Source organism: Fringilla coelebs, assembly GCF_963513975.1.
Source record: "Fringilla coelebs genome assembly, chromosome: 5".
Lineage (NCBI taxonomy): Eukaryota > Metazoa > Chordata > Aves > Passeriformes > Fringillidae > Fringilla > Fringilla coelebs.
Window position 1 is genome coordinate 68,531,512 of NC_140033.1, and position 23,091 is coordinate 68,554,602.

The 23,091-nt window shown below is 50.2% G+C and overlaps 1 protein-coding gene across 2 annotated transcripts in view; it reads left to right on the forward strand.

Annotated features, from left to right (window-relative positions):
• The window catches only part of CECR2 (CECR2 histone acetyl-lysine reader), a 92,509-nt gene extending 81,080 nt beyond the window's left edge, over window positions 1–11,429 (forward strand). For both annotated transcript variants that reach the window (XM_084205691.1, XM_084205690.1), the window contains 10 exons: window positions 2,130–2,259; window positions 2,548–2,585; window positions 2,664–2,755; window positions 3,029–3,155; window positions 4,535–4,968; window positions 6,074–6,202; window positions 6,286–7,102; window positions 8,608–10,009; window positions 10,852–10,957; window positions 11,166–11,429. In XM_084205691.1, coding sequence (XP_084061817.1) covers window positions 2,130–2,259; window positions 2,548–2,585; window positions 2,664–2,755; window positions 3,029–3,155; window positions 4,535–4,968; window positions 6,074–6,202; window positions 6,286–7,102; window positions 8,608–10,009; window positions 10,852–10,957; window positions 11,166–11,171 — 3,281 coding nt within the window. In that variant the 3' untranslated portion in view covers window positions 11,172–11,429. The remainder of the gene's footprint in view (window positions 1–2,129; window positions 2,260–2,547; window positions 2,586–2,663; window positions 2,756–3,028; window positions 3,156–4,534; window positions 4,969–6,073; window positions 6,203–6,285; window positions 7,103–8,607; window positions 10,010–10,851; window positions 10,958–11,165) is intronic.
• Window positions 11,430–23,091: the final 11,662 nt, after the last annotated feature.

A 23,091-nucleotide genomic window follows, 5' to 3' on the forward strand; every position in this document is an offset into this window, starting at 1 on the left:
TGGCTTCTTAATGATCCTTTCTTTGTGCCAAGCACACCCACCACTAGCATTTGCTGTCATGACAATTCTTATGATGGAGGGGAAATGATTTGAAAATTATGTAATTTGTTTTACTTGGTTCAGACTTGTTAAAACTGGACATCCAGCAGCAGAAATTTTAGGTTAACAGAGATTTTCTTCTAATTTTCAATCTGTTTGGAATGTAATATTAATTTTATATGGCCTTCTGCAGAGGAGAGATGTGAAATATCTTCTCTGTGATGAATTTTACCTTCTTCTCAGTTTTGGATGGTATTCCTGTTTTTACATCACATTCCTGTTTCCAGCCTGAGATTACATTTCCCCCAACTCCAACACACCCCCCAGGTAGCAAGTTTCCTGCTGGGCCCATCTGTATTCTCCTGAATTTATAACTTAGGGAAGCTTTCTAGATTTCTACCACAACAGCAGGTTAGAGTTTCCAGTTCTCTTTCCAGGGGCTGCTTCAACATAATCTCTCACATATATGACTTTCTGGCTGGTTGAGGTACTTTTTAGGGCATTATTTAGACTTTGAAAGCTGCTGGGGAGGTGTCAACCCAGGCCAACATTACGAGAATGAGCTCTGCCAGTGATCTTGAACACACAGTGTTAATCATTAGCTGTGGTAGAGGCTCCTGCTATTAATCCTAGCTGAGATCTGGTACCAGGTTAGCACTCCTTGATTCCTGTCAGTTTACCAGGTCAGATCCTTGGCAGACAATGGTGGATTTCTAAAATCTACATGAGTTTTACCTCTTGGCTGCTGTTGTCACGAGATTTTCCATTTGCTGCCCAAATAATCACTTCATGTTCTCTTCAGCTTTCTCACTTAGGCATCTATTGCAATGCCATCTAAGGATTGCTAATTTTATGAAAGAAGCATGAATTCTGAACAGTGCTTGGACAGACTCAGATATTCTCTGTTACCTGAAATTGGATGTTGGACTTCTGGTCATGCAATTCTCTTAGATTCTGTAGGACACCTTAGATGCAAATCCTGTAATCCCAACTTCAGTGCTACCCTGAGAAATCTGGGCTTTCTTTTACCAGTCTTTGACATATCTGCCAATGAATATCTTTACAAACCCTCACCTTGTAGCTGTTCCTACTTTTCTTTGCTCTCAACCTCCATCCCAAATTTATTTTCAACTGACTGATTAGGACTTTAATAAACATTTTTCCACCAGAGCTGGTATCTATTGAGTGGTTGGCATTTTCCAAAGGCAGAGCCTCTGCTAGAGGATGTTAGCCAAGTCTCCCTCATCTTTCTTTCACTCTGGGTGTTCCCTGACGTGGCCTGTTCATGTGACATCTCTCCCTGAACATTACTTTCACAGAATTCTGCTCCTGCAGAAGGTTGGTCCAACCGCAGGTGTTTCGCAAGTCAAATGAATTCAGATTTCCTATAAGAAAAAGGAAATGAGGTTCATAAGAGCCCATAAACTTTCTATTATGAAGCAATCTGTTAGCCAGCTGTCTGGTTGCAAACCACAGGTTATATTACCAGCAGTGCTTCTTCCTGTGTCTCACTCCTTTAACCGAAAGCTGTCCCAGTGGCCCTCGTGTGTGGCAACTTTCTCACTCTGGCTGCTGGCCATGATGACCTACCTGAGCAATCTTCCCAAAGCCAGCCATGGAGGATAAAAATTACCCCAGTTACTCATTGCCACTCAGCTGCTTGAACTTCCCTCCCTCAGCACTACTCTCCATCCCATTCCATGCAAAGGCAGCTGCCTCAAGTTCACCTGCCTGAGGTGAAGCCCCTAAAGGAAGGTAACAACGAGCCAGCTCTTTCCATAGTGCTGAGCTGTGCCTAGGGCTGGGTGTGGAGCTTCCCTCTTTGTACCCCACCATTTCTGGAAGTTGTCTAAGGCAGCATCTGTGTTACAGTGGTGCTTCAAAACTGGTGATTGTAACCAAAGGAGGATGATGAGGCGTGTTGATGGTGCACTGCATTCTCACCTCACCTGCTCCTGTGCTGGTGCTGCTTTTGCTGAAAGAACAAGACCATCTCACTGGAGCTCTTGAGAGCTGCAGGAGCACCTTCTGTTTCCCTGCAAAATGTGGGCAAAGAACACTGAATGGTTTTTCATCTGTTCCCACTGCAGAACGGGCCAGGAGGAGGAAACTTCGTGAAGAGCGGGCCTGGCTGCTGGCACAGGGGAAGGAGCTGCCCCCTGAGCTTTCCCACTTGGATCCCAGTTCCCCTGGCAGGGAAGAGCGGAGGACCAAGGACATGTGAGTACACAATGGGGCATTGCAGCACACAAGTGTATTGAAGCAGAGCAAGTATGGCAAGGAGAGGAGTGTGATCATTCACAGGAATGCAGAGGGAGAAGTGAGGATGGAGAACAGTGAGAAGAGTAAGCTGAGAAACATCTGGGTTTGGTCCAAATGAGAGGAGTGTTTGTGAGGAGGCCTGTTGGCCAGCATTATGGCACTGCATGGGTGGAGGAGAAGATGAAGTACAGAGCATGTCTTATCTATCCTCAGTCTGCATATTCACTGTGGTGCTTCCCATTACAGCTTTGAACTGGACGATGAGTTCACAGCCATGTACAAAGGTTAGTCCCACCCCAGCTTTCTCAAAGTGAAATACTTCTCTGTGTCTGTGAGTGTAACCTTTCTCTTGCTACTGCCAGTTCTAGATGTTGTGAAGGCTCACAAGGACTCTTGGCCCTTCTTGGAGCCTGTTGATGAATCGTATGCTCCCAACTACTACCAGATCATTAAGGTATGGAAAGTGGCCCAGCCATCTTGACTGATGCCCTTTGTTGGCTGGGACGCAGTTCTTTGGAAGTGTTTTGGGGTTTCATGGGCTGTATTACTCTCACAGTCCATCTCCATGATTCTGGCAGTCCCTTCTAGCCTTACAAGTCAAGGAAACCAAAGATGGATGGCTGCCTCTCTGGAGAGCATCCTCTGCTGCCCATGCCCTCTCTGAACTCAAATTTTGTAAGCCCCACTATGCTTTCTGTAACTGAAGGGAAGTTTGATTGTATTCCAGGCTCCCATGGATATCTCCAGCATGGAGAAGAAGTTGAATGGAGGTCAGTACTGCACCAAGGATGAATTTGTGGGTGATATGAAGACCATGTTCAGGAACTGTCTCAAGTACAACGGCGAAGGCAGTGGTAAGAGCAGTAAGATGCTAAATTTGTCTATTTGCAGTGCTCAGCCAAAGCAAGCAGTGCCCTCTTCCTCCTCACCAGTACTTGATTTGTGATTCTTCTCTTTCACAATATTTTTGGGAGACCAGATGAAAGGGTGATAGTTACTGAGACCTGCACTGGGTTTCAGTGAGGCTTTTAGCACAGTTTGGTCATGCTGAATTGGGGCATGGCATACTAAGGACTGCCATGTTGGTAGATGGTGAAGGCAGAACACACAAAGAGAGGAGAGTCTGTTTCTTTCTGAGCTCATTCCTTCATGTGTTTGTGTGCCCCTTTTCCTCATAGTAACTAATACAGACTTTGAAAAGCATTGCAGTCTGGTTAACTGCCAGTGTTTGTTGAGTATCACAGGAAAGTGAGGAGTGAACCATGCCTGTCCTCTGGATAGAAAATGTAGTTTTTAGCTTCCTTGGCTATTGAAGGAACAACGTGAGTGTGCAAATGGGAAATCCTGGGTTTAATTGCCATGCCAATTAAAATTCTATGTGTTGCTTAGATAAGAAATCAGTTCCCATATGGTGGGTCATCACTGCAGACTGTCTCACCAGCAACACCTGGTGAGAAAGGGAGAGCAGCATTAAGAACAAATCAGCTTGTTACTGTTGGCTGCAAGTAAAAGCCTACCTGCACTGCCAGTGGGAGAGCTGTGCTCTTCAAGGAACTCTAGGGTTAGTTTAGTGGAAACAACTGGAAAGTCATTTGCTTCAAGGCCTTGTTACCAGCACCTCTCACATGTCTTTTCCTTCCTATCCACTCAACAAAAAGTAAAAGCTCATCTCAGCAGAACTGTCTAGTAGAAATGATGCAGTGGGGACACTGGTGTTGGCAATAGCTTTTATGTCAGGGTCAACAAGTGCTTTGGAAACTACACAGATAAATGTGTTTGCTGATTTTCCTCTGTCTTGTGGCCCACAGCAGAGACCTGAACGAGTCCAAGAAAAGCCTCTGAAAGTAATCAATTAGCATTGCTGGAAGTTCACATTTCTTCTCTCAGCACTCCTGCTGGCTAACTGTGCAGGTCACACATCTCTGTGAGCAGAGGTGGTGCTCCCCTAATGTAATTCTTGGCACTAGGCTGGAACACTGAGTTAATGCTGACTCTGCAGGCCCTGCTGCCAGTGGTATTTTGTCATGCCTGTGTGCCTGTCCTCTGGTGAGGTTACTGAACAGAACTGATGCTGTGTTGCTTATGGAGCTTAGGAACCAAAGCCAACTAGTTAGAAACAAAAGTCTTCCTTGGAGAAACTTGGCACAGGGGAGATGATTTATCTGATGTTGCATAATTGCTTAATTGCTTCTCTCTACGAGGCTCTAATGTTCTTGGGGGTTTTTGACTGCAGAATATACAAAGATGGCTTACAACTTGGAGAGGTGTTTCCACCGAGCAATGATGAAGCACTTCCCTGGGGAAGATGGAGACACAGATGAGGAGTTTTGGATCAGAGAGGACGGGAGGCGAGAGAAGAGGAGCCGGCGGACCGGCCGCTCCAGCGCGGGCAGCGTCTGGACTCGATCACGAGACCCAGATGGGCCCGGCAAGAGACAGCAACGCCTGGAAAATGGAGGGAAACCTCCACCATATCGAGCTGCTTCCAGGGCTCCTGCTTCTTCCTCCTCTTCCTCTTCTTCCTCCTTCTCCTCGTCCTCTGTGGAAGACCCAAGTGGCAACCCAATGCAGACTGCTCGAGAAGTGGGCCCTTCCAACGGGCGAGGCTTCCCCCGCTCCCTGCAGTACGGCGGCATGCCCAGCCCTGTGCCACATCCTGGACAGATGGTAAGGAGCAGTTCCTGCTGTCCTTTGCCCATCAGGATGAGGGAGGGAGGTAAGGGGAATGAAACTTCCTACCATGAAATCTTTAGTGCACGTCAGGAGCCTTTTCCCAGAGATAAAGGGTCAGAGCTATGGTTCCTCCAAGAGAAACCTTTTCAGCCCTTAGATTTAAACTGGTGAAATTTAAGTCTTTGCCACGTTAGGTGGGGGCAATCTCCTAATGTTTCTCATGGCTGGCATGAGAGACAGCGATGTCTCTGATTGCCCCTGTTCTCTCCTTGGAGAGTAGCCCCAGTGTGCATGGAAAGCTGTAACATTTCTTCCCTTACCCCCCAGTTTATGAAGCTGAACAATCTGGTCTTTTGTCTCAATTGTTTACAGATGCCTGGTAACTTCGTGCCATCTGTGTACTACTGCATTTTGTGCTTGAGTATTTATAAAAGCAGTAAACTAAATCAAACAAAGGCCACCCTGGACTGCAGCAGTGACCTATCTTTAGCCCAGTATTTCTTCTCTGAATGCAGCCTCTGTTCTGCCTCCCTTCTGGGCTGTTCCTCACCCATCCTTCACTGCCTTTTCCATTTTAACCAGTGATGGCTTATGGTGCGGTGTATCTGCTGTTCTCCTGAGATCTAGGCTATCCCTTGTCCTTTTAGCTAGAGATCAAACAAAATTTTTAGAGTGATTCCTGTGCTGCAGATAGTGGGAGGCAGTAGGAGAGCTGGAGGCATTGAATATTTTGAAGGAAATCCAGCACATTCCCTGTTGTCTTCTGCTTCCATGCTCTTGTGGTCCATTCCTCTTCTTGAAGCAAACCACTGCCCCCTCCAGCTTTCTTTCTTGCCCTCCAGTATTTGGTTGGCAAGTGAGTGTATTGCAGCCTTAAGTTCAGGGGTGAGTGGTGGGGGTGTGACAGAGTGGCTTTGATAAGGCTGTGTCACCTCACAGAAGAGAGTGTGCAGCTTTTCCACAGTACCTTCAAAACAGTCCAGCCGCTTATATGTGCAGTTACTCCAGCCTTGGCTTCCCCTCACCTGCACTACTTCTGCTTTTCTGCACTTCACAAATTGTTTTATTTCTCCCCCCTGCACCCCTCCCCATCCCTCAGAGACCAGCGGTGCCAGGAACCTTCGGCCCTTTGCGCGGATCCGATCCCACCAAACTGTACGGCTCTCCGCGAGTGCCCGAGCCCCATCCCGGAGACCCGGTGCAGCAGCACCAGCACTTTGCCATGCAGGTAAGCCCCTCCTGCGCGGGGTGCAGCCCCCCAGGCCCCGCCGGCGCCTCGGCTCTCACTGAGACCCCCCTCTCTCTCCGCAGCCGGCCGTGGGACTGAGCGAGCACCGCGGGCACCGGCTGGGCACTCCGGAGAAGCAGGCGTGCGCGGCGCCGGCCCACGTGGCCGGGCTGGGCCCCCGGCTGGGCTCCCTGCAGCTGGGCCGCGTGGGCGGCCCCCCACCCGATGGCGTCTACCCCCCGGCCCAGTTCCAGCAGGGCTTCCTCCCGCCACGGCACAACGGGCCCCCGGGGAAGCCGCCGGAGGGCTCGGAGGTGCCCCCCGGACACATGTACCGGCCCTACAAGTACCTGAACCGCGCGCATCCGGCCCTGTGGAACGGCAGCCACGGCCCCGCCGGCCAGGCGGCCGTGGGGCCGGAGGAGAAGGCGCCCATGGGGCCGGGGCCCTCGCTCCAGCCCCGGGTGCTGGGTCATATGATGGACCCCCGGGCCATGAGGCCGCCGCTGCCCCCCAGCCAGTGGAGCGAGCAATCGAATTTCCTACCTCACGGGGTGCCTCCCTCAGGGTACATCCGACCGCCCGGCAAAGGCGCCGGTCAGAGGATGCCGCAGCCGCCGGCCGCTCTCTTTGGGGGACCGCCTCAGGTTCAAAGAGGGTGCCAGGGCGGGGACTCCATGCTGGACAGCCCGGAGATGATCGCCATGCAGCAGCTGTCGTCCCGCGTGTGCCCGCCGGGTGTGCCTTACCACCCCCGCCAGCCGCCCCCGCCGCACCTCCCCGGGCCCTTTCCCCAGCTGGCTCACGCCGCCTCGGCCAGCGGCCAGCCCCCAAAAGCCGTGGGAAACGGGAGCTCACAGGATCCAACCGGCCAGACCATGGACATGGACAGCAACCAAGGTAACGCCCTGAGTGCCCGCTGGTAGCACTTGACCTTCCCTGCCTGCATCTGTCACCTCCACCGCTCAGAAAATAACTCAAATCCTGAATAAATATTTGGGGGGGAACAGAGTTTTTATGCATATTTTAATTTCTTTTAAATCTAAGTTGGAATACATTTTCTCCTCAGGGCATTGCTTAGATTTTTCTAGGGCTGTTTTGTTTCAGAGGTCCCCTCTGTCCCAGCTTTACCTGCAAGTTATCAGTGTGCCACGAGGTGCAAATGCAAAGCATAGTCTGTAATGCTTCTAGAGCTCACCTGGAGTTAATATAAAAATTGGATCTGCAGAGAGTTAGGCAAGGAGAGGAGATGTTATGTGAATAATTCCTTAAATATACTCCTTTGAGTGTGTGTAAGTATAGCTTCCCCTCTGAAATGCACGTGTGCCTTATGAGCTCTCAGCATCTTAAAATCTTCACACGCCAGGGCTGCCCAAAAGCCCCTGAGCAGCTGTATCAGTTCAGGTGGGATGGCAACATGTCATGCATGCCCTTACCAGTTTCTTTCTTGTTGAATTTCATTTGTTCTACCCAGTAAACTACAGATAATAAAAAAAAAAGAACCTTAAAAAGAAAACCTAATGTAGAGATCAAAAAAATTCAGAGATCAAAAAATTTTTTTTTTATTAATTCTAGCTGGTAAACTAAAGATCAAAACCCTTGTATCTTTTATCAATCCCTTGTGTGCCTTGCACTAAGAGGAAACTCTTTCCTTGTGTGGCATTGCTTAAATGTTATCATAATTTAGCTGGCTGGATATAGAACAGAAACAGGGGAGAACATTGAGTGATTGCAGGACAGAGCAGTCTCATCTCTGAACCACAGTTGGTTAAAATACGGCTGTGATCAGCTCTGCAGTATCTCAGGGCATGGTGGTGCTTCTGCCCAAGCTGGATGCAAACAAGGTTTGTGGAGGGTGGGCTTAAATTTGATGTTAAGAAGAAATTCTTTACTGTGAGGGTGGTGAGGCACTGACACAGATTGCGCAGAGCAGCTGTGGATGACCCATCCCTGGAAGTGTTCAAGACCAGGATGGAGGGGACTTTGAACAATTTGATCTAGTGGAAGGTGTCTCTCCATGGCAGGGGGATTGGAACTTCGTGATCTTTAAGGTCCCTTCCAACCCAAACTATTCTACAATTCTATTACAGGAAGGGATAAGGCAGCCTGAAATCAAGCTGCCAGTACACCAACACCTTATGTTGCTGTCATGTAGACCTCAACTCTGCCTCTCCTTTGGGCAGCCTCTGCACACCTCTGTGTCAGAGCAAACACGTGTGCCATGTTACTCCAGAGGGGCTGTGACTTAGTGGTGGCTTGCAAACTGCAGTGTCTGCCTGTGCCATCTTTCAGAGAGAGATACAACCTCGGTTTTTAAAAGAGCACTTTTAAAAGAAGCATCTCTTAAAGATCACCCAAATTTGCAACAATGAGGCACGTGTTTGACTTCCTTCCCTCTCTTTCAGTGGACACACTGGCAGGCATGGACGAGAAGGCTCAGTGCATCAGCATTCCCGACGGGGCCTACGCCAAACTCCTACCTCATCCCAAGCCCCCGCTGCCCATGGAGTGCACCAGGCGCGCCTTGCCCCCGGATGGGGAGGGGGATGGCCCCGCTGTGAAGGGCGACCTGAAGGCAGGGCAGGGCAAAGGCGCCTGGTCAGCAGAGAGCGGCTACGCCGGCGACCCGGGCTGCATGAGGGACCTGGTGCCCACCTCCGAAAGAGGGGGTCCCCTGCCTCAGAACGGGGCGGCGGGCGAGGGGCCGGCAGCCGGCCCCGAGGGGAAAGGGCTGGGCGCCAACCTGCTGGAGAAGCCCCTCTGCGGTGGGGGAAAGGCTCTGCCCGAAGCAGCCGTGCCTTGCATGGGACAGGGCACCGGCCTCCCTGGCGTGGACGCCACCTCCATGGGGGCCGCCCCCAACCAGTTTCATCCTCTCTACATGTCCGGTCTGGAATACCCGAATTCAGCCGGGCGGTACCACATCAACCCAGCCCTGCAGGGGTTCAGCCCCGTCATGGGGGGGAAGCCGCCTCCTCCTGCCTCCCACCCCCAGCATTTTCCCCCGCGGGGTTTCCAGCCAAGCAGCGCCCACCCCGGCGTCTTCCCGCGGTACCGGCCGCCCCAGGGAATGCCGTATCCGTACCAGCCGCAGCCCCAGCCCTCCTACCACCACTACCAGCGACCGCCCTACTACGGCTGCCCACAGGGCTACTCGGACTGGCAGAGACCTCTCCACGCCCAGGCCAGCCCCAGCGGGCACCCCGGCGCCCACCCGTCCCTGGGCAGGCCCCCTTTCCTGGAGCGGGGCCCCGGCCTGCAGGGCTGCGAGGCGCTGAGCGCCGCCCTGGCCTCTCCCAGCCGCGTGGACGTAGCGAGTGCCAAAGAGGTTTCTCCGAGCGACGGGCAGGAGCTGGGGCCTGAAGATGAGAAGTCCGAGGAGTCCCAGGAAAGACCGGAGAGTCCCAAAGAGTTTCTTGATTTGGACAACCACAACGCGGCCACTAAGAGGCAGAGCTCAGTGGCAGCGGGGGAGTTCCTCTACGGAGCCCCCCCGCCACACCTGGGTGCGGGGATGGGATTCGGCCCGTCAGCTTTCCCTCCCCATGGGGTGATGCTACAGACTGGCTCTCCTTATGGATCCCGGCATCCTGCCAGCCACTTCCAGCCTAGGACCTATGGATCGCCCATGAATGCTCACCTGTCTCATCATCCAGCCTCCAGCCAGGCCAATGGCCTCTCTCAGGAGGGCCCCCTGTTCCGCTGCCGAGAGGAGAACGTGGGTCACTTTCAGGCCTTGCTGATGGATCAGAGAGGCAGTGGAGGTGGCATGGGGGGGCCACCCCAGGACTTGTATAGACCCTCGGGGTAAGATCGTGTTTTCTGCAAGAAGGCAAGGGGGAGGGGGGCGATGCCTGGGTGTCCATCAGTGTTGGATACCCTTGAAGGGATATGGCTTCGAGTCACAGGAGGTGGCAAGTCAAGTTGAAAGGCTAAGAGGTGGCTCTTGGAGTAAGAGTGCTAAAATGGAGAGAGAGTTTCATTGCACCTCCTTAAAGCAAGGAGCATTCTCTGTCATGGAGAACCTGTTAGCCAGCTTCATCCATCCCCACACCACTGCTGAGCTTCCCCTGACAGTGTTTTGCTAATGTGTCATCAAGGGTTGAGCATCTCTTAATCACACGGACTCTTGCCATTTTCTTTGCAAATGTTTTATTTAATCTTGCTTGTAGTGGGGCAGAGTCACTGACTAAAGTGGAAGTTTGCCTCTTGTTATGAACACCCTTAATGTTGCCCTCTTTTTTTCCTCTCGCTTTGCTCCTTCTCTCTGTGTCAAATTTCCATCACAGAAAGTTACTTCTCACTGAGACTGCGTATCACATGTTATTTCCAAATGGAAAATACTGCTACTCCAACAATTCCCTGTTCAGTTTTTATCAATGTTCCTCAACTGTTACTGTTTTGTCATCATCACGACATCAAGTCCTTCCTTCTTCTAGTATTCAGGGAACTTGGCTTAAAGCTAAGCCATTGGGGGAATGGCATGGGTTGAGGGCTGTGTTTTGAGGGGAAGCCAGACAGAATATACAAGACAAATGCTTGTATGCTAATGTTGTATGTATGCCTACAGTGAAGTAGTTTTAACCAAGAGTGGGGATTTGCTCCTGACATTCATGTGCTAAAACTCTCTCCATTCAACCTGACTCCAGAATGCAAATGCATCAGGCTCAAGTTCCTTTCCCGAAGATGCCTACAGCAACCATGTCCCGGGAGGATTTGACACCACAAAAACCATCAGCGTTGCCTCTGGATCAAGTAAGGGCTGCTAGAGAGAGCAGAGCTGAAATGCAAGTCTTTCTCCTCCCGATGGTTAAAGGGTTGAGGTGTTTGATGAGGGTGGGAAGAACTGGAGGAAGCTGTGAACTTGGGCAGATCACTAGTGTTAGCTTTGAACTGGTTGCATACAATCATACGAGATTATTCCTTTCTAAAGCTGCTCCAACTCTTGTTCTTCCTCTTCCAGAGCTAGTCCAAGAAAGGACAGACTTCATGAAGACGAAAGCCACACATGATTTGGAAGAGGGAGAGGAGGGGCAGGCCTTGCTCCCACCCTCCCCTCGCCCCAGCAGCATGGAGCTTCCCGGGTCTGCGGAGCACGGCGCCGTGCCGGATTTTGTGCTGGAAACCTCAGAGGTGCTGGGCCCAGCCAGCCAAGCAGCTGGATCACCATCACAGGGCACCCCAAACTAGTGGCTTTCTGTGACAGGAGACTGCGTCTCATTCAGGGTTTGAGGGATTTTTCGGGTGGGGAGGGCGGGGGTGGGGGTGGAAACTTTCATTGACTGCTAAACTCAGGTATATTTTTCAGGGTGGAAGAGGATGATGATGGAATTTTACTTGTAGTATTAACGTGTGTGTTTTGGAGCTGGATCCAGTTTACAGAATTGAACCTGTTGCCTTTCTAAATAAATTTCTGTTGTTGGTGAATGTATTGTACATAATAGGGGAGGGGGTGGGCCCAGCTTGTAGTGGGCTTAGCACTGGAGGAATTGTTAACTGTTTACAATCATATCACACTGAAATCTTTCAGGATAGGGTGAGGGTTTGGGGGGAGTGGGGAGAGGTGAGGAAATGTGTGATGGATCACTTGCTGTCCTCCTTCCTGTCCTCTGCAACCAAGACACGACCCCATGGCTGGTTGACTTAATAGAGGGAATTGCTCAGGAGCATAACATGTCCTCCTCTTTCTCTTGTCTTCTTCCTCCTTCCCCTCTCACCCCCACCTCCACCCCTCTGGATCCAGGGCCTGAGTGCACTTCCAGCTCCTGTCATCATGGGGGAACAAGGAAACCAGGACCAGGAATTGAAATCGGGGCAGGGCACCCATGGCATTGTCCCTTCTGCTAGTATAGTACCCTTCTCCCTGCCTTTCTGAGAGAAGAAATGTGTGCTCTAGAAAACAGAAAATGGCATAAGTGGTCATCTTAAAACTCATTTTGGTGAAACCAGTGTAGTTGCAGGTGGAGCAGCACCTACCCAGTAGAACAATTTTGTGCAAATCTGTATTGCCCTGCTGCCCAAGAAGAGGAGCCAAGTCCCCACCTCTTTCTCTGACCCTGGGCTAAATTCACTTCTCAGCAGCAGTGAAGCAGAAAGTGCCACAGGCTTCCTGAGCACTTTTGCTGATGAGGAAGAGCAAGAGGCTGCCTTGGGGGAATGGTAGGATTACTGCAGTGTGAGCCATTTGTTGGATTTGGCATTTGCAAGGTGCAGGTGAATTGGGAAGCACTCAAGCACTCATTCAGAGTTCAATATTGAGGTTGATTGGCTCAGAAGCTGAGGGACAAAAGGGCTGCATGCTCCAGTTGAGTTGGTTTTGCTTTGTTGTCAAGCAGCAGGTCCTACAGGGCCACTGGCAGTACTGCACTGGGAAAAACCTTCTGTGCCAGTGCTTGGACAGCCCCTGCTTGTTCAAGTGAGTTCTGAAGGAATTTCATCTGCATCTATTCACATCTTACAGCTAACAAGCAGTTGATTTTTCTTGGGGAAGCTGGAGTAAAATAGGGGAGTTGTTTGGTTAGGAGACTGGGCAGCAAGAGCTGCTGGGAGCACAGGTCTTGTGAGCAGGCTGCTGGTTGTACTGGGAGAGGGCAGTGGTTAAAAAGAGGATCTGCCAAGGAGTGGGACAGAGTATGGCAGCAGGATAAGGACAGAGCAACATGCCCTTTAGTCTGTGTGAGAACAGCTAGAGGAGGAGTACTGTCTCCAGTTCCTGGAGGATTTTTCTCTCTGCTTTCTTATTTTGGGTGGTGCCATCACCCATATCTTTAGCAGGATTGCACCAGTATGAATGACTGTACTGCCTTTGTCCTGCTGTGTACATCTACCACAAGCTGTTCAACTTAATGGCAGGTAGCATCTGACTGAGCCATTGCTCCTTCTGTCCTAAGATTTTGGAAGCATAAAAAGCCTAAAAGATGAGAAATATTCTTTCCTGAAATAGTTGGGAAAAGTGAGGACTGCCATGTTAGTGCCCAGTGAGCCTTGCCTCTCTGTTGGTACAATACTTTTGCCTCTGATGAGCTGTTTTGGGCCAAGGCATTTTCCAAGCCTAACAGGAGTTAAACTTCCTTGAGTGATTGCACAAGTGTGCTTCCAGATGCAGTTCTTGCCCACTGCTGCAGCCAGCCTGGGAGCTGTACCTGCTGCTGCTTAGGCCAGGCAGTTGCCTGGGACATCTGTCAATGTACTGAGAGTGGCTTCCAATATCTACCTGCAGATGCCATTACATTAGGAAAGGGAAGGTGGGGTTTTGGTGTGGGGTTTTTTTCATTTGTATTCATCTGTCAGGGAGCAATTGTGACTGGTGGATGATCCTGAAGGTTGAGCTTTGACTGAGAAATGGGTAGATGCTTTCCCCAGCCAAGAACATGATATGTCTCTTACAGATTTATCCCAAATCTGGCTTATCAGCTGGCAGTGGTTTTCAGAGGTGCCCCATCTGCTCCATAAGGCAGGCCTAGATCCTTCACTGGACAGAGCCACAGGAGCAGTAGTAGATATTAATCAAAAATTGTGCAAGTATATCTTCTCTTTAAAACAACAAACCTGGGACAAACACAGTTGCTTCTCTTTGTAAAGTAGTCAATCTTTACTTCACTGCAGATATAAAAATAATTGGAAATAACAGATTTAAAAACAGAGGAACTGGAAAATACAATTTGCAGCAAAGCATTGAAAACTCTGGAAATGTGAATGTAGATTCTGCAAAGAAGCCCTGCCATAGTTCAGCCTGCCTTCTGTATCACAGCCAGCTGAATATTTGAATGGGCCTCTCATTCAGCCTGGTGAACGTTGCAGAACAGGAGGGTTTTAGGTGCTATAGAAACTCTCCAAGCAGGCTGAAGCACACTTCAGCTGGAACTGGCACTGAAAACATGGTTCTAGTGGTCATGGCCTCTGGATGAGTACCAAGCCTCAATCAAAACAGGAGACAACTAAGGAAGGCAAAAATTTCTTGTGGTCTGCCTAGAGAGGGTAGTGCAGTGTTAGACAGTGATCGATACCCTCACCTGACATGAGGCAAATCTGGGAGAAGGGTTTGACTTACAGGTGTGGAAAACAAAACCAAGAAGTGAAGCTGACTCCTCTGGAGGGTTTCTAGGTAAATGGCTTCTAATGTAGTCAGTAATTTTCATTAAAGTGGCTGACAAGCTGCTGTTGTGAGGACAGATGGTTTCTGTTAGAAAAGTACTTGTAAAGAATACAGGGAGCTCTGGCTGGGTTTTCCTGAGGACAGGACATGCTGAGGTGGAGAGATGCTGCTGAGTCTTAGATTGGAGTTTCCAGACTTTCAAATGCTTTGTTCATAAGTGAGGGCTGGGGGTTTTTCTTTCCCTCTTACAGTATCTAGGGATCCCCTGAAAATCAGAGCCTAATCTCGCTAGGTACAATCTGAGCAAATCACTGAAAACTGACTCCCCTCAGAGGGAACAGCCCTGGGAGAGGATTGCTGGGCTGGAATACCTGTGCAAATGTAAGGAGGAACAGATAAGGTGAATTTGATGATTTCCAAACCATGCTGCTTTGTAGATATTGTGGAAGATAGGTTTGAGGGATTTTAGAAGAGTAGCCTTGCAGCTGTTCATGTACAGAGTGGTGTTTTGTGCCACAGGTTGGATTGCAGTGCAGGAGAAGTGTAGCTGCACTTTAAAATACCATGGCTTTGGAGTGCCATGCTTGTGCCACTATCTTAAATTGTGAACACAATGCAGAGAAACTGCAGTGCATTCCCCAGCATTGTTGTAGTACAATATATTACCAGGTGGTCCTTTTTCAGAGAGCATCCTGAACTAGTGACTTTGCAAAATTTCCTGTTGCTATTACTTTTACCATCTGGAGGATGTGTTTTGCTATAATTACAGATTTCATGTTAAATGAGATTATATAATACGTAGAACAATTATGAAGTTGACCATGCTCAAGCACAACAAAAATTTCCAATGTTCTCAGAAGAGCTTTGTGTTCTACTCTACCTTTTTAGCCTCTTGCTCTCCCCACCCCTCCTTTCTGAGTGGTGTGTGGTGTTCCCAATCTCCCTGGATGTCAAGTTGCCTTTGCAAAGGCTGTTGTATAAAATCCCCCTGAGACTGAATCTTTGGGCATCTTAGGTGATACAGGCCCTGACAATTCAGCTGGAAAGGGCAGTCACTGAGGCTTCACTGTGACTTTTAGCAAGCTTAGAAGAAGTTTGCAGTCTATAAATTCCATGGTGTGACCCACCAAACCACTCAGTAGCAATCCAAGGCACCAGCCTGCAATGAGGAGGACAAAACAGGAAAGCAAATTTGAAGCTTCAAGGCCCAACTAGTTTGATTTGTGACTTTGAGAAGACACTTTTCTTGGAAGCTTCTGATTCTTTCTTGTCTGCCAAATGCCTTTTCCATGCAGACTTTGCGAAGCAAATCGCCTGTGTATATTTTTGTAAGTGTGGTTTCTCAGGGTCTTGGAGAGCTATCAGCTTTATGATGTCTTATCTGAAAGCAAGTCACAGAGACTGTCTTTCATTCTGCTGACTGAGGCAGCTCCCCTGCAGGTTCTCACCCCAACACTTCTCCATTTAAAATGAAAGTAAAATAAAATTAGAAAACAACCTTTCTTTATTTTCTCCACTGATCCCTGTCAGGTTTTTGTTCATCTCTCTGTTCAGCCAGGGTGGTTTCTTTGTTCTTGATGGCTTTGTTCTGCTTTCCTTTTCTGAAAAGACTGTGTTGCTGTATGCTCTGTGGAATTTCAGAGAAGGTGCTGAAATGAGTGACAGGGAAGTGTCATCCCTAAGGATGGCTTGGAGAAGACCAGCAGTACAATCTGTGATGGTGTAGTTGGTCCTGGTTCCCCTTGCTGCAGAGCAGCCATGCAACTGGGTCTGTGCTTAATCAGAGCAACCCCTTAGAAAGTTTTTATTGTGGTGCATCGGTGGAGGAACAGAGGAGTTTGCTCTTGCAGAATCCCTGTTTTGCTTTAAGGTGGGTGCTGGTGGTTGCAGAGCAGTTGTGTGAGTGCCAGGTCCTTCCTGCAAGGCCAGGACTGAGATAGCAGGCAGTGCAAGTAGAGCTGCAGCCCCTGTGAGCTTCAAGAGCCTGTGTTTATTGTGAGGGAGAGAGCATCTCAAAGGTTGCCCTTGCAGCCTCTCCCCATCTGTACCTGTTTAACATGGTGGGGGTGAGCACACTGCAAAGGAGAGCCCTTTTAACCAGCACATACTGAACTGCTCCTGCTGGTTTGCACTCTGCCCACCTCCCACCCATTTCCAGCTGTGTCCCGACAGGAGCTCCTGGGGACTACCAGGGCAAGGTTCAGTCCATCCCTAGACAGGGAAATTCAGGACAGGGTTTAATGGATTTGAAACTAGATAGTAACATCCAAGTGTACCTTTGAAGTGAGCTGTGTTGTGCCCTTCCCTTTTTGATCACTGTCTCACCTTGGCTGACATGGAGGATTTGAGAGACCGTGGAGCATTTTGAAGATCTAACACTGCTGGTCTTGCCTTGACTGAGGGCTTTTTTCCTTCATTTGCAGCCATGGCCTAGATTTCTTTTGGCAAAGGTCTTCCTCTTTTTGAAATGTGGATATCAAAGTGAACAGCGCATCCAGGAGAGAGCTACGTCCACCAGGGAAAGAGGGGACAAAGATTAATTAGGACTGAGGCTTAATTGGGATTTTCACCAACTCTAGCAAGTCCCTTTTATTTGGAAACACTTGGCTCACTTAGCATAAGGGCAGTAAGTGGAATATCTTCTAAATAAAAGCAGAACTGACTCTGTGTGAGCACGATTCCCTTGTTGTGAACAAAGTCAGACCAGAGAGCCACTGGGGACTCCTTTGGACATCAAATGAATGAGAGACCTGCAGGCACCTGGTGCACTCAAACGCTGGAACACGGCAGGGGAGCAATCTCCCTTTCTGAAGCCAGCCAGGCAGCTCCAGGAGCCCAGGCCTCAACTCTTAGTCTGGAAAGTCCTCTGATTCCCTTTTGTATCATATGCCAACCCTTCCCCTCTCCTTGCTTGCCAGCTTTCAAGCCTCTTTCCCTCTGCTGGCTTCCCTGCAGTCGGTGGCTGCCAAGGGCAGGGATGAAAGCTCGCTGCCCACGCGAGCACAAGGGCACAGGGCTGGCCTTGCCAGCTGCCTCCTCTGCACACACACAGACAGCAGCTGGGAGGGCACAGTTACTCTCCTCATGAAATTAGGGTGTCCTCAGTGGCTCACAAGTGTTCTCTTGTGTGCCCCTGGGGTTTGCCACCCAGGCACAGCAGGGTCTGTCCATCTGCCAGTACAAGGGTTTGCTCCTGGTCCCAATGCAGGGCTCCCACACGTGATCCTGGCATTCCTACCTCCAGGAGGGTTTGGGTTAAAAATGCCTGTGCATATACTCTGTACAGCTCTGGAAACTCTTGTCTCTCCTCCTTGATGGATCACTGAATGCTGCTGCCTGATCTTTTTCTGAGCAATAATAACACACAGCAGTGCAACTTTGACCTTCCTGTGCTGTGTTAGGGCTGAGGTGGCAATGGAACACCCTGTGGGGTTTTCACAGTCTCAGTGGGGGAAGCAGGGTGCTCTCTGGGGCCCTACATTTTATCATGCCATATTTCTGCTTTCTCAGAGACTAGTGGGTTGATTTAGGTATCTATGAGAGAGCTGGTTGCTGCTTCTGTGTTTGGGAAGGCAAAGAGGGAAGGGAGCAGTTGGGTAAAGTTGAGCCTCATCCGTCTGTCCATCCATCCATCCACAGAGCAGAGCACATGGAAGAGGGGTGGGTGGACCACTGATTTAATGCCTCTGGGGGAGGAGAGTGATCCACTGCTGCTTCACTTGGCATTGCTGGGGAGGGAGTGGGGGAGCCTATGCCACTACATCCATTCATTTTTCTGAAGTTGGGTAACATTGGGGTTGTTTTTGTATTATTGTAAGTTTGTAAAGAATGTAATCTGTCTGTCGGGGGCACAAGGAGAAAACGGGGGCCTTTCTCTTTCTGAGTGAGGCTGTTCTTATGTTGCTGTGCTTTTTGTTGTTGGGCAGGGAGGGGTCTAGTGGCCATGGGGGCAAAAGCCTGGCCCTTGTCAACGGCTTGCAGCTGTCCCAGGGTGACAGGAGGGTGAGCTGAGGCTGCTGCAGAGACCTCCCACACCAAGCTGTGAAAATGCCTCTGCCTGTGTCCCTCAGTGGGGGAAATCTGACCTCTGCAGTGGGGCTCTGCACTGGCATGTTTTGCTGGGTGTGCTGGGATGTCACACTAGAGGATTGGGCTTGCTTGTCCTCAGCTCAGTTGGAAATTGGGCTGAACAACTGCCCATGCTGTTCAGGAAAGGTTGGACTGGATGGGCTCAGTTTATCAGCTCAAGAAGGAGTTCATGCTGGAGCTGCTCATCCCAGCACCTCTGTCCCCAGCAGGGCCTCAGGGGCTGCACCTCTCCATCACCTGTTGCCCAGGAGCTCTCTCCTTCCTCCCCATCCTGTAGAGCACAGTGTCAGGGATCCTCTTCTCTCTCCTGCTGCTGCAAAGTTGTGTGAACTTTCCTGGTCAATACTGGAAAGGGGAATGCTATTTATTTTTATATTGTGTATATTTTGTCTTGGTCTGCTGATTACCTTTGTTCCCCAAGAGCGACAGTTACCTCAATAGTTAGTTTAATACTGTGTGTTGGGTAATTTTTTTAAAGAACTTTTTTAAAATCTTGATCCTTGGAGGTCTGTAGATTTTATTTCCATATGAATTGGTTATTTTGTATAAAGTACATTCTTAAAATAGCAATCACCTTTGCTGTATGTGTGTTTTCTTGTCTCCTGGATGGTCTCCCTCTTCCTTTGCAAGGGGAAGCGGATGGGGGTGGGAGGATAACACAGAGGGCTTTTTTTCAGAGAGACAAAGCCCTGGACTGCAGTCAGACAGTTGTACCACCTGTAATCCATTTACAGGAGAGCACCTGGAAAGCTAATCGGGATCATTTCCCGTTCAGGAGCACAGCTGTCTGCCTATGAATACCCCAGCCGTGGAAATGAGACGCTGTCACTGCTTTCCCCCCAAAGTCCCTGGTGGGCTGTGGGTTTTCCTGCAGCCCAGGTGTGCAGGGAAGCCTGCCTCTCACCCCAAAACACACCATGCTTTTGGGGCACAGGTGGTCTGTGCCCCCACACCCACGTGAAACTTCTCTTCTTTAAAAGTGATGACTGCCCTGAATGGAGCCCACGGAGTGATGCTGTAACCTCTGTGACTCCCCTTTGTGCTGGTTAATGATGGCCCTCAGGGGCTGTTGGAGGAATGGAAAGCCTTTGGAGCCTGTGTGGTGGTCCAAATGAGTACTGGGGCCCAAAAGGGCACTTGCTGTTTGCTGTTTATTCAATCTGCCATGGGAGATGGGGCAGGGGTTGCAGCCCTCCCAACAGGGAGGTGTTCAAAGGCAGCTTAGCTCTCTCTCACCAGGTATCAGCATCACAGCCAGGCACTGGCCATACTGGTTCAGGCTGGGAGGTGCCTGCTGTAGGTGCATGGAGGCAGCTTGCACTTGGCCATTGCACAGCTGCTCCCTGAATAAATACCTTCCTCAGTTCTGCTGATTTGGCAGCTTTACATCAGGACAAAATTAAGGTGATTTTCCTTAAAAGCTGGTGCCAGCAAACAGAGGCATGTGGGGATGAACAGCAGAAGGATGGGGGCACAAAGGCTCCCAGGTGCATGCTGCAATCCTTTTCCTTCCCCTCCTCAGCTCCATCCAGTGAAATCTCCCTCTGTTTCCTCCAGGGCTGGTAACAGACGCTCATATCTCCTGCCAAAACAGCCCTGCAGCGTAGCCTGCTTGCTCTGTGGGCTCCATCTGCCCCTCCTGTGGGATCCTCACTGGGGCTGGGGCTGCTCCCAAGCTGAGCACGCTCTCCTGGCTCTCAGCACCAGAGCTGCCAATGCAAAGAGATGCCCAGGAAATATTTTTCCATGGTGCAGGACTCCAAACTCTCTGGCCAAGCCATGAGCCAGCATCTTTTCTGGCCAAAGAAGGTCACAGGAGCACGAGTAGGCAACTTCCCTTCCTGGGCCTTTGGAGGAGCCTGAGATGTCATCTGCTGCACCCTGACATCTCGAGTACCCCAAACCCACCAGCCAGGTGCTAGAGCTGCCCCTGCTGTCCGGAGCAGGCAGATGAAGTCAAACATCAGGTTTTTCCTGATGTTTGCAGAGTTTTTCCCAGCATAGCTGCAGCTCCAGGCCCTGCAAAGGCTTCTGAGGACCTTGGCTCCTTGCTGCTGGCGAGGATGAAGGGCTGCTCTCTGTCACATAACCCCCCTTCCCCTCTCCCCTCCACAGGGGCCGGAGTTTGGGGAGACAAGAGCAAGCTGTCCAATTTAGGAAGGGGAGGAATTGTGTCCCCCTATCAGTCCCAGGAAGTGTTTGGGTCAGAGGGGATTGGCACGGGGGGGGATTTTTAATCCTGGGGCTAAGCCAGCACAGAGTGGGGTCGGCACTAATTGGAACCAGTCCTGGGGAAGGGGCGGATGGAGCTGCTCCTTTCAGAGCTGCCTTGCAGCCCAGGCAAAGACAAAGCTTATCTGTGCTGTAGGAAATGCCTTGTCCTGATCTTGACAAAGTGTCAAACCAAGCCACGTGTCCCTTTATTTTTTTCCTACCTTTCTTTCTCCTACTATCCACAATTTTTGATTCTTCTCTTTCCTTTATTCCACGGGCTGGCAAAGCTTCTCCCACCCCCTTGTACAAAGGGAGCTTTCCTGAGCTCTTAGGCTGAGGCTTTAAACTCTGTCTAGCCTCCTTCTCCCAGAGAACAGGGATGTTTCCCAAACACAGCTTTTTTCCCCCCCAAAAAAGCCCTTTCAAAGCAACTTGTCCATGTAGGCTTGAATTGGGGCTGCATTTGATAAATCAGTTTCAACAGGGAGCAGTTTAGTGCCCAGTTTGGGCATGGAAATAAATGGCAGCTGCTCACCCCCATGATGGGGCAGACCCTGGGAAAGCTCTGATTCCAGGCAGGCTTTGCAGGAGGATGGTGCAGCTGTTATAGAGCTAAATGCAGCATTTTGGAAATGCCTAATGGTGAAGGAAGAACCAGAATGTCTTTGGCATGATCAGTGATTTTTGGGGGTTTTCTGGCTTTGGGTTTTGGTGGCCTTTTTTTGGGGGGAAGGTGTTGGTTGGTTTTGTGTATTGCTCTAAAAAATAAAGCATCTTGCAGGTAAAGTTCCCATCTTGAATTTTCTCGTTAGTCACCACACTTTAGCATGGGAGAGACCACCTCACAAAAAGGCAAGATTAGGACTTTTGGGATAGCTCAGGAAGACTCAGTTTTAGGCTAAACCAAATTATTTCTAATCGCAGAAATGTTCACTTGTAGGTATGAGGAAAAATAAATGCACTCATAAGTTAAAATTCTGATTTTTTTCTTCCCACACTGAGATGTAAAATGCAACTTCTCCAAGCAGATGGGGATCTCTTGAAGGGTGGGACCCTGCTGTGTCTCCTCCAGCACACAAAGCTGCAGATTTTGCTTGGTGGAGAAGTCAGAGGCACAGGAGGGCAAAGCAGAGCCACTGGCCTGGTGGGATGAGAATGTACCTGAATTCCTTGTTCCCAGCCATGAGCTTGGTCTGAGGTGCAGTGTTGGTGCCTGGATGTTTATACACTCACAAAATGAATACTGGGGTCTCCCAAGTGCTGAAATAAAGGTAAACTTGTTCTGGACCACAACAAGAGCTCCCAAATGGCGATTCCCAAGGCAGAGACAGAGAGGTTTTGCTGGAGGAGAGGGAGGAGGTGGGAAGGGGCAGGGGCTGGGGTTTGCCATGGGCTGGGGCAGCATTTCAGGGCTGTCCCCTGCTCCACAGAAGTGTCAGCTCCCGGAAGCCTCATGGCCACGTTTTAAAATTCCTTTCCCAAGGAGGCTGCCAGGGTGGAGGGATCATAAAAAGTTCAGCCCCTTGTCACGAATGCTCCCGTTCTTCCGGGGCCGGTGGGCAAAAGTTGTTAGCAATTTCCTCGGGCCATGACCTTTGTTTTGACCATGGCAGAGGAGGATTGCAATCCATCAAAGCCTGCCTGGCCTGGGGAGAGGGCTGAGCAGAGAAGGGGGAGCCTTTATGAGGGGCAGGGGGCACAAGGACACGGCTTTGCCCCCCAGGTTTGGTGAGGAGCAGGGGGGCATGCTCAGCTGGAAACTCAAACTTCCCAATGTGGGATCCAGTGAGGGAAACTTCACTGTGTGGGCCACAAAGAGAAATTTGAGAGATTGCTTTCATTTTCTTTCCCGAGAGGGATACTGGATTACAATTTACTGCAACAGCAGAGTGGGGAAAGATGTCCTGCAGAGCTTGTGCCCAGAGCCAGCCCTGCAGACCAGGCAGCTGCACCAGCACCTAATTCCAGCAGGAACTTGGGCAAAATGGGAGATGCCAGCAGACTTTCAACCTCCCAAGTCCCAGCCCCTATCGATCCCTGGCTCTTCCAGGCTGCATGGGTTTTTGGAAGATCCCATAGGACTGTGTTTTGTTAGGAAAATCAGCAGCAAACTAGAACTCCCCCCTGGGAAATGGCTGGCTCCCACAGACACCTGCCTCTCCACTCAGTTCCCAGGGGGGCAATTCATCCCTGGAGCATCCCTGGTGCTCCCCTGCACCCTGGTGTCCCCTTTGAAGGCATACCTGCATATGAAACACCTCTCCCCTGAGGAAATGCAGCCTGTGCATACCAGTCTACTCTGCTTTCCTTGGCTGCCTGCCCCTGCCTCCCTCCCTCTGATCTCTGCTTCCCTAGGGAAATGCACAGATTCCCTTGGGAAGTTCCTCTGTCAGTTATCCCCCTGATGAGGCCCTTGGAGAGCACCTAGGTTTTGGGGTCAGCAGGGAGGGTTGCAATGTTTCACCTGTCCCCTTTGTGACACCAAGCATGG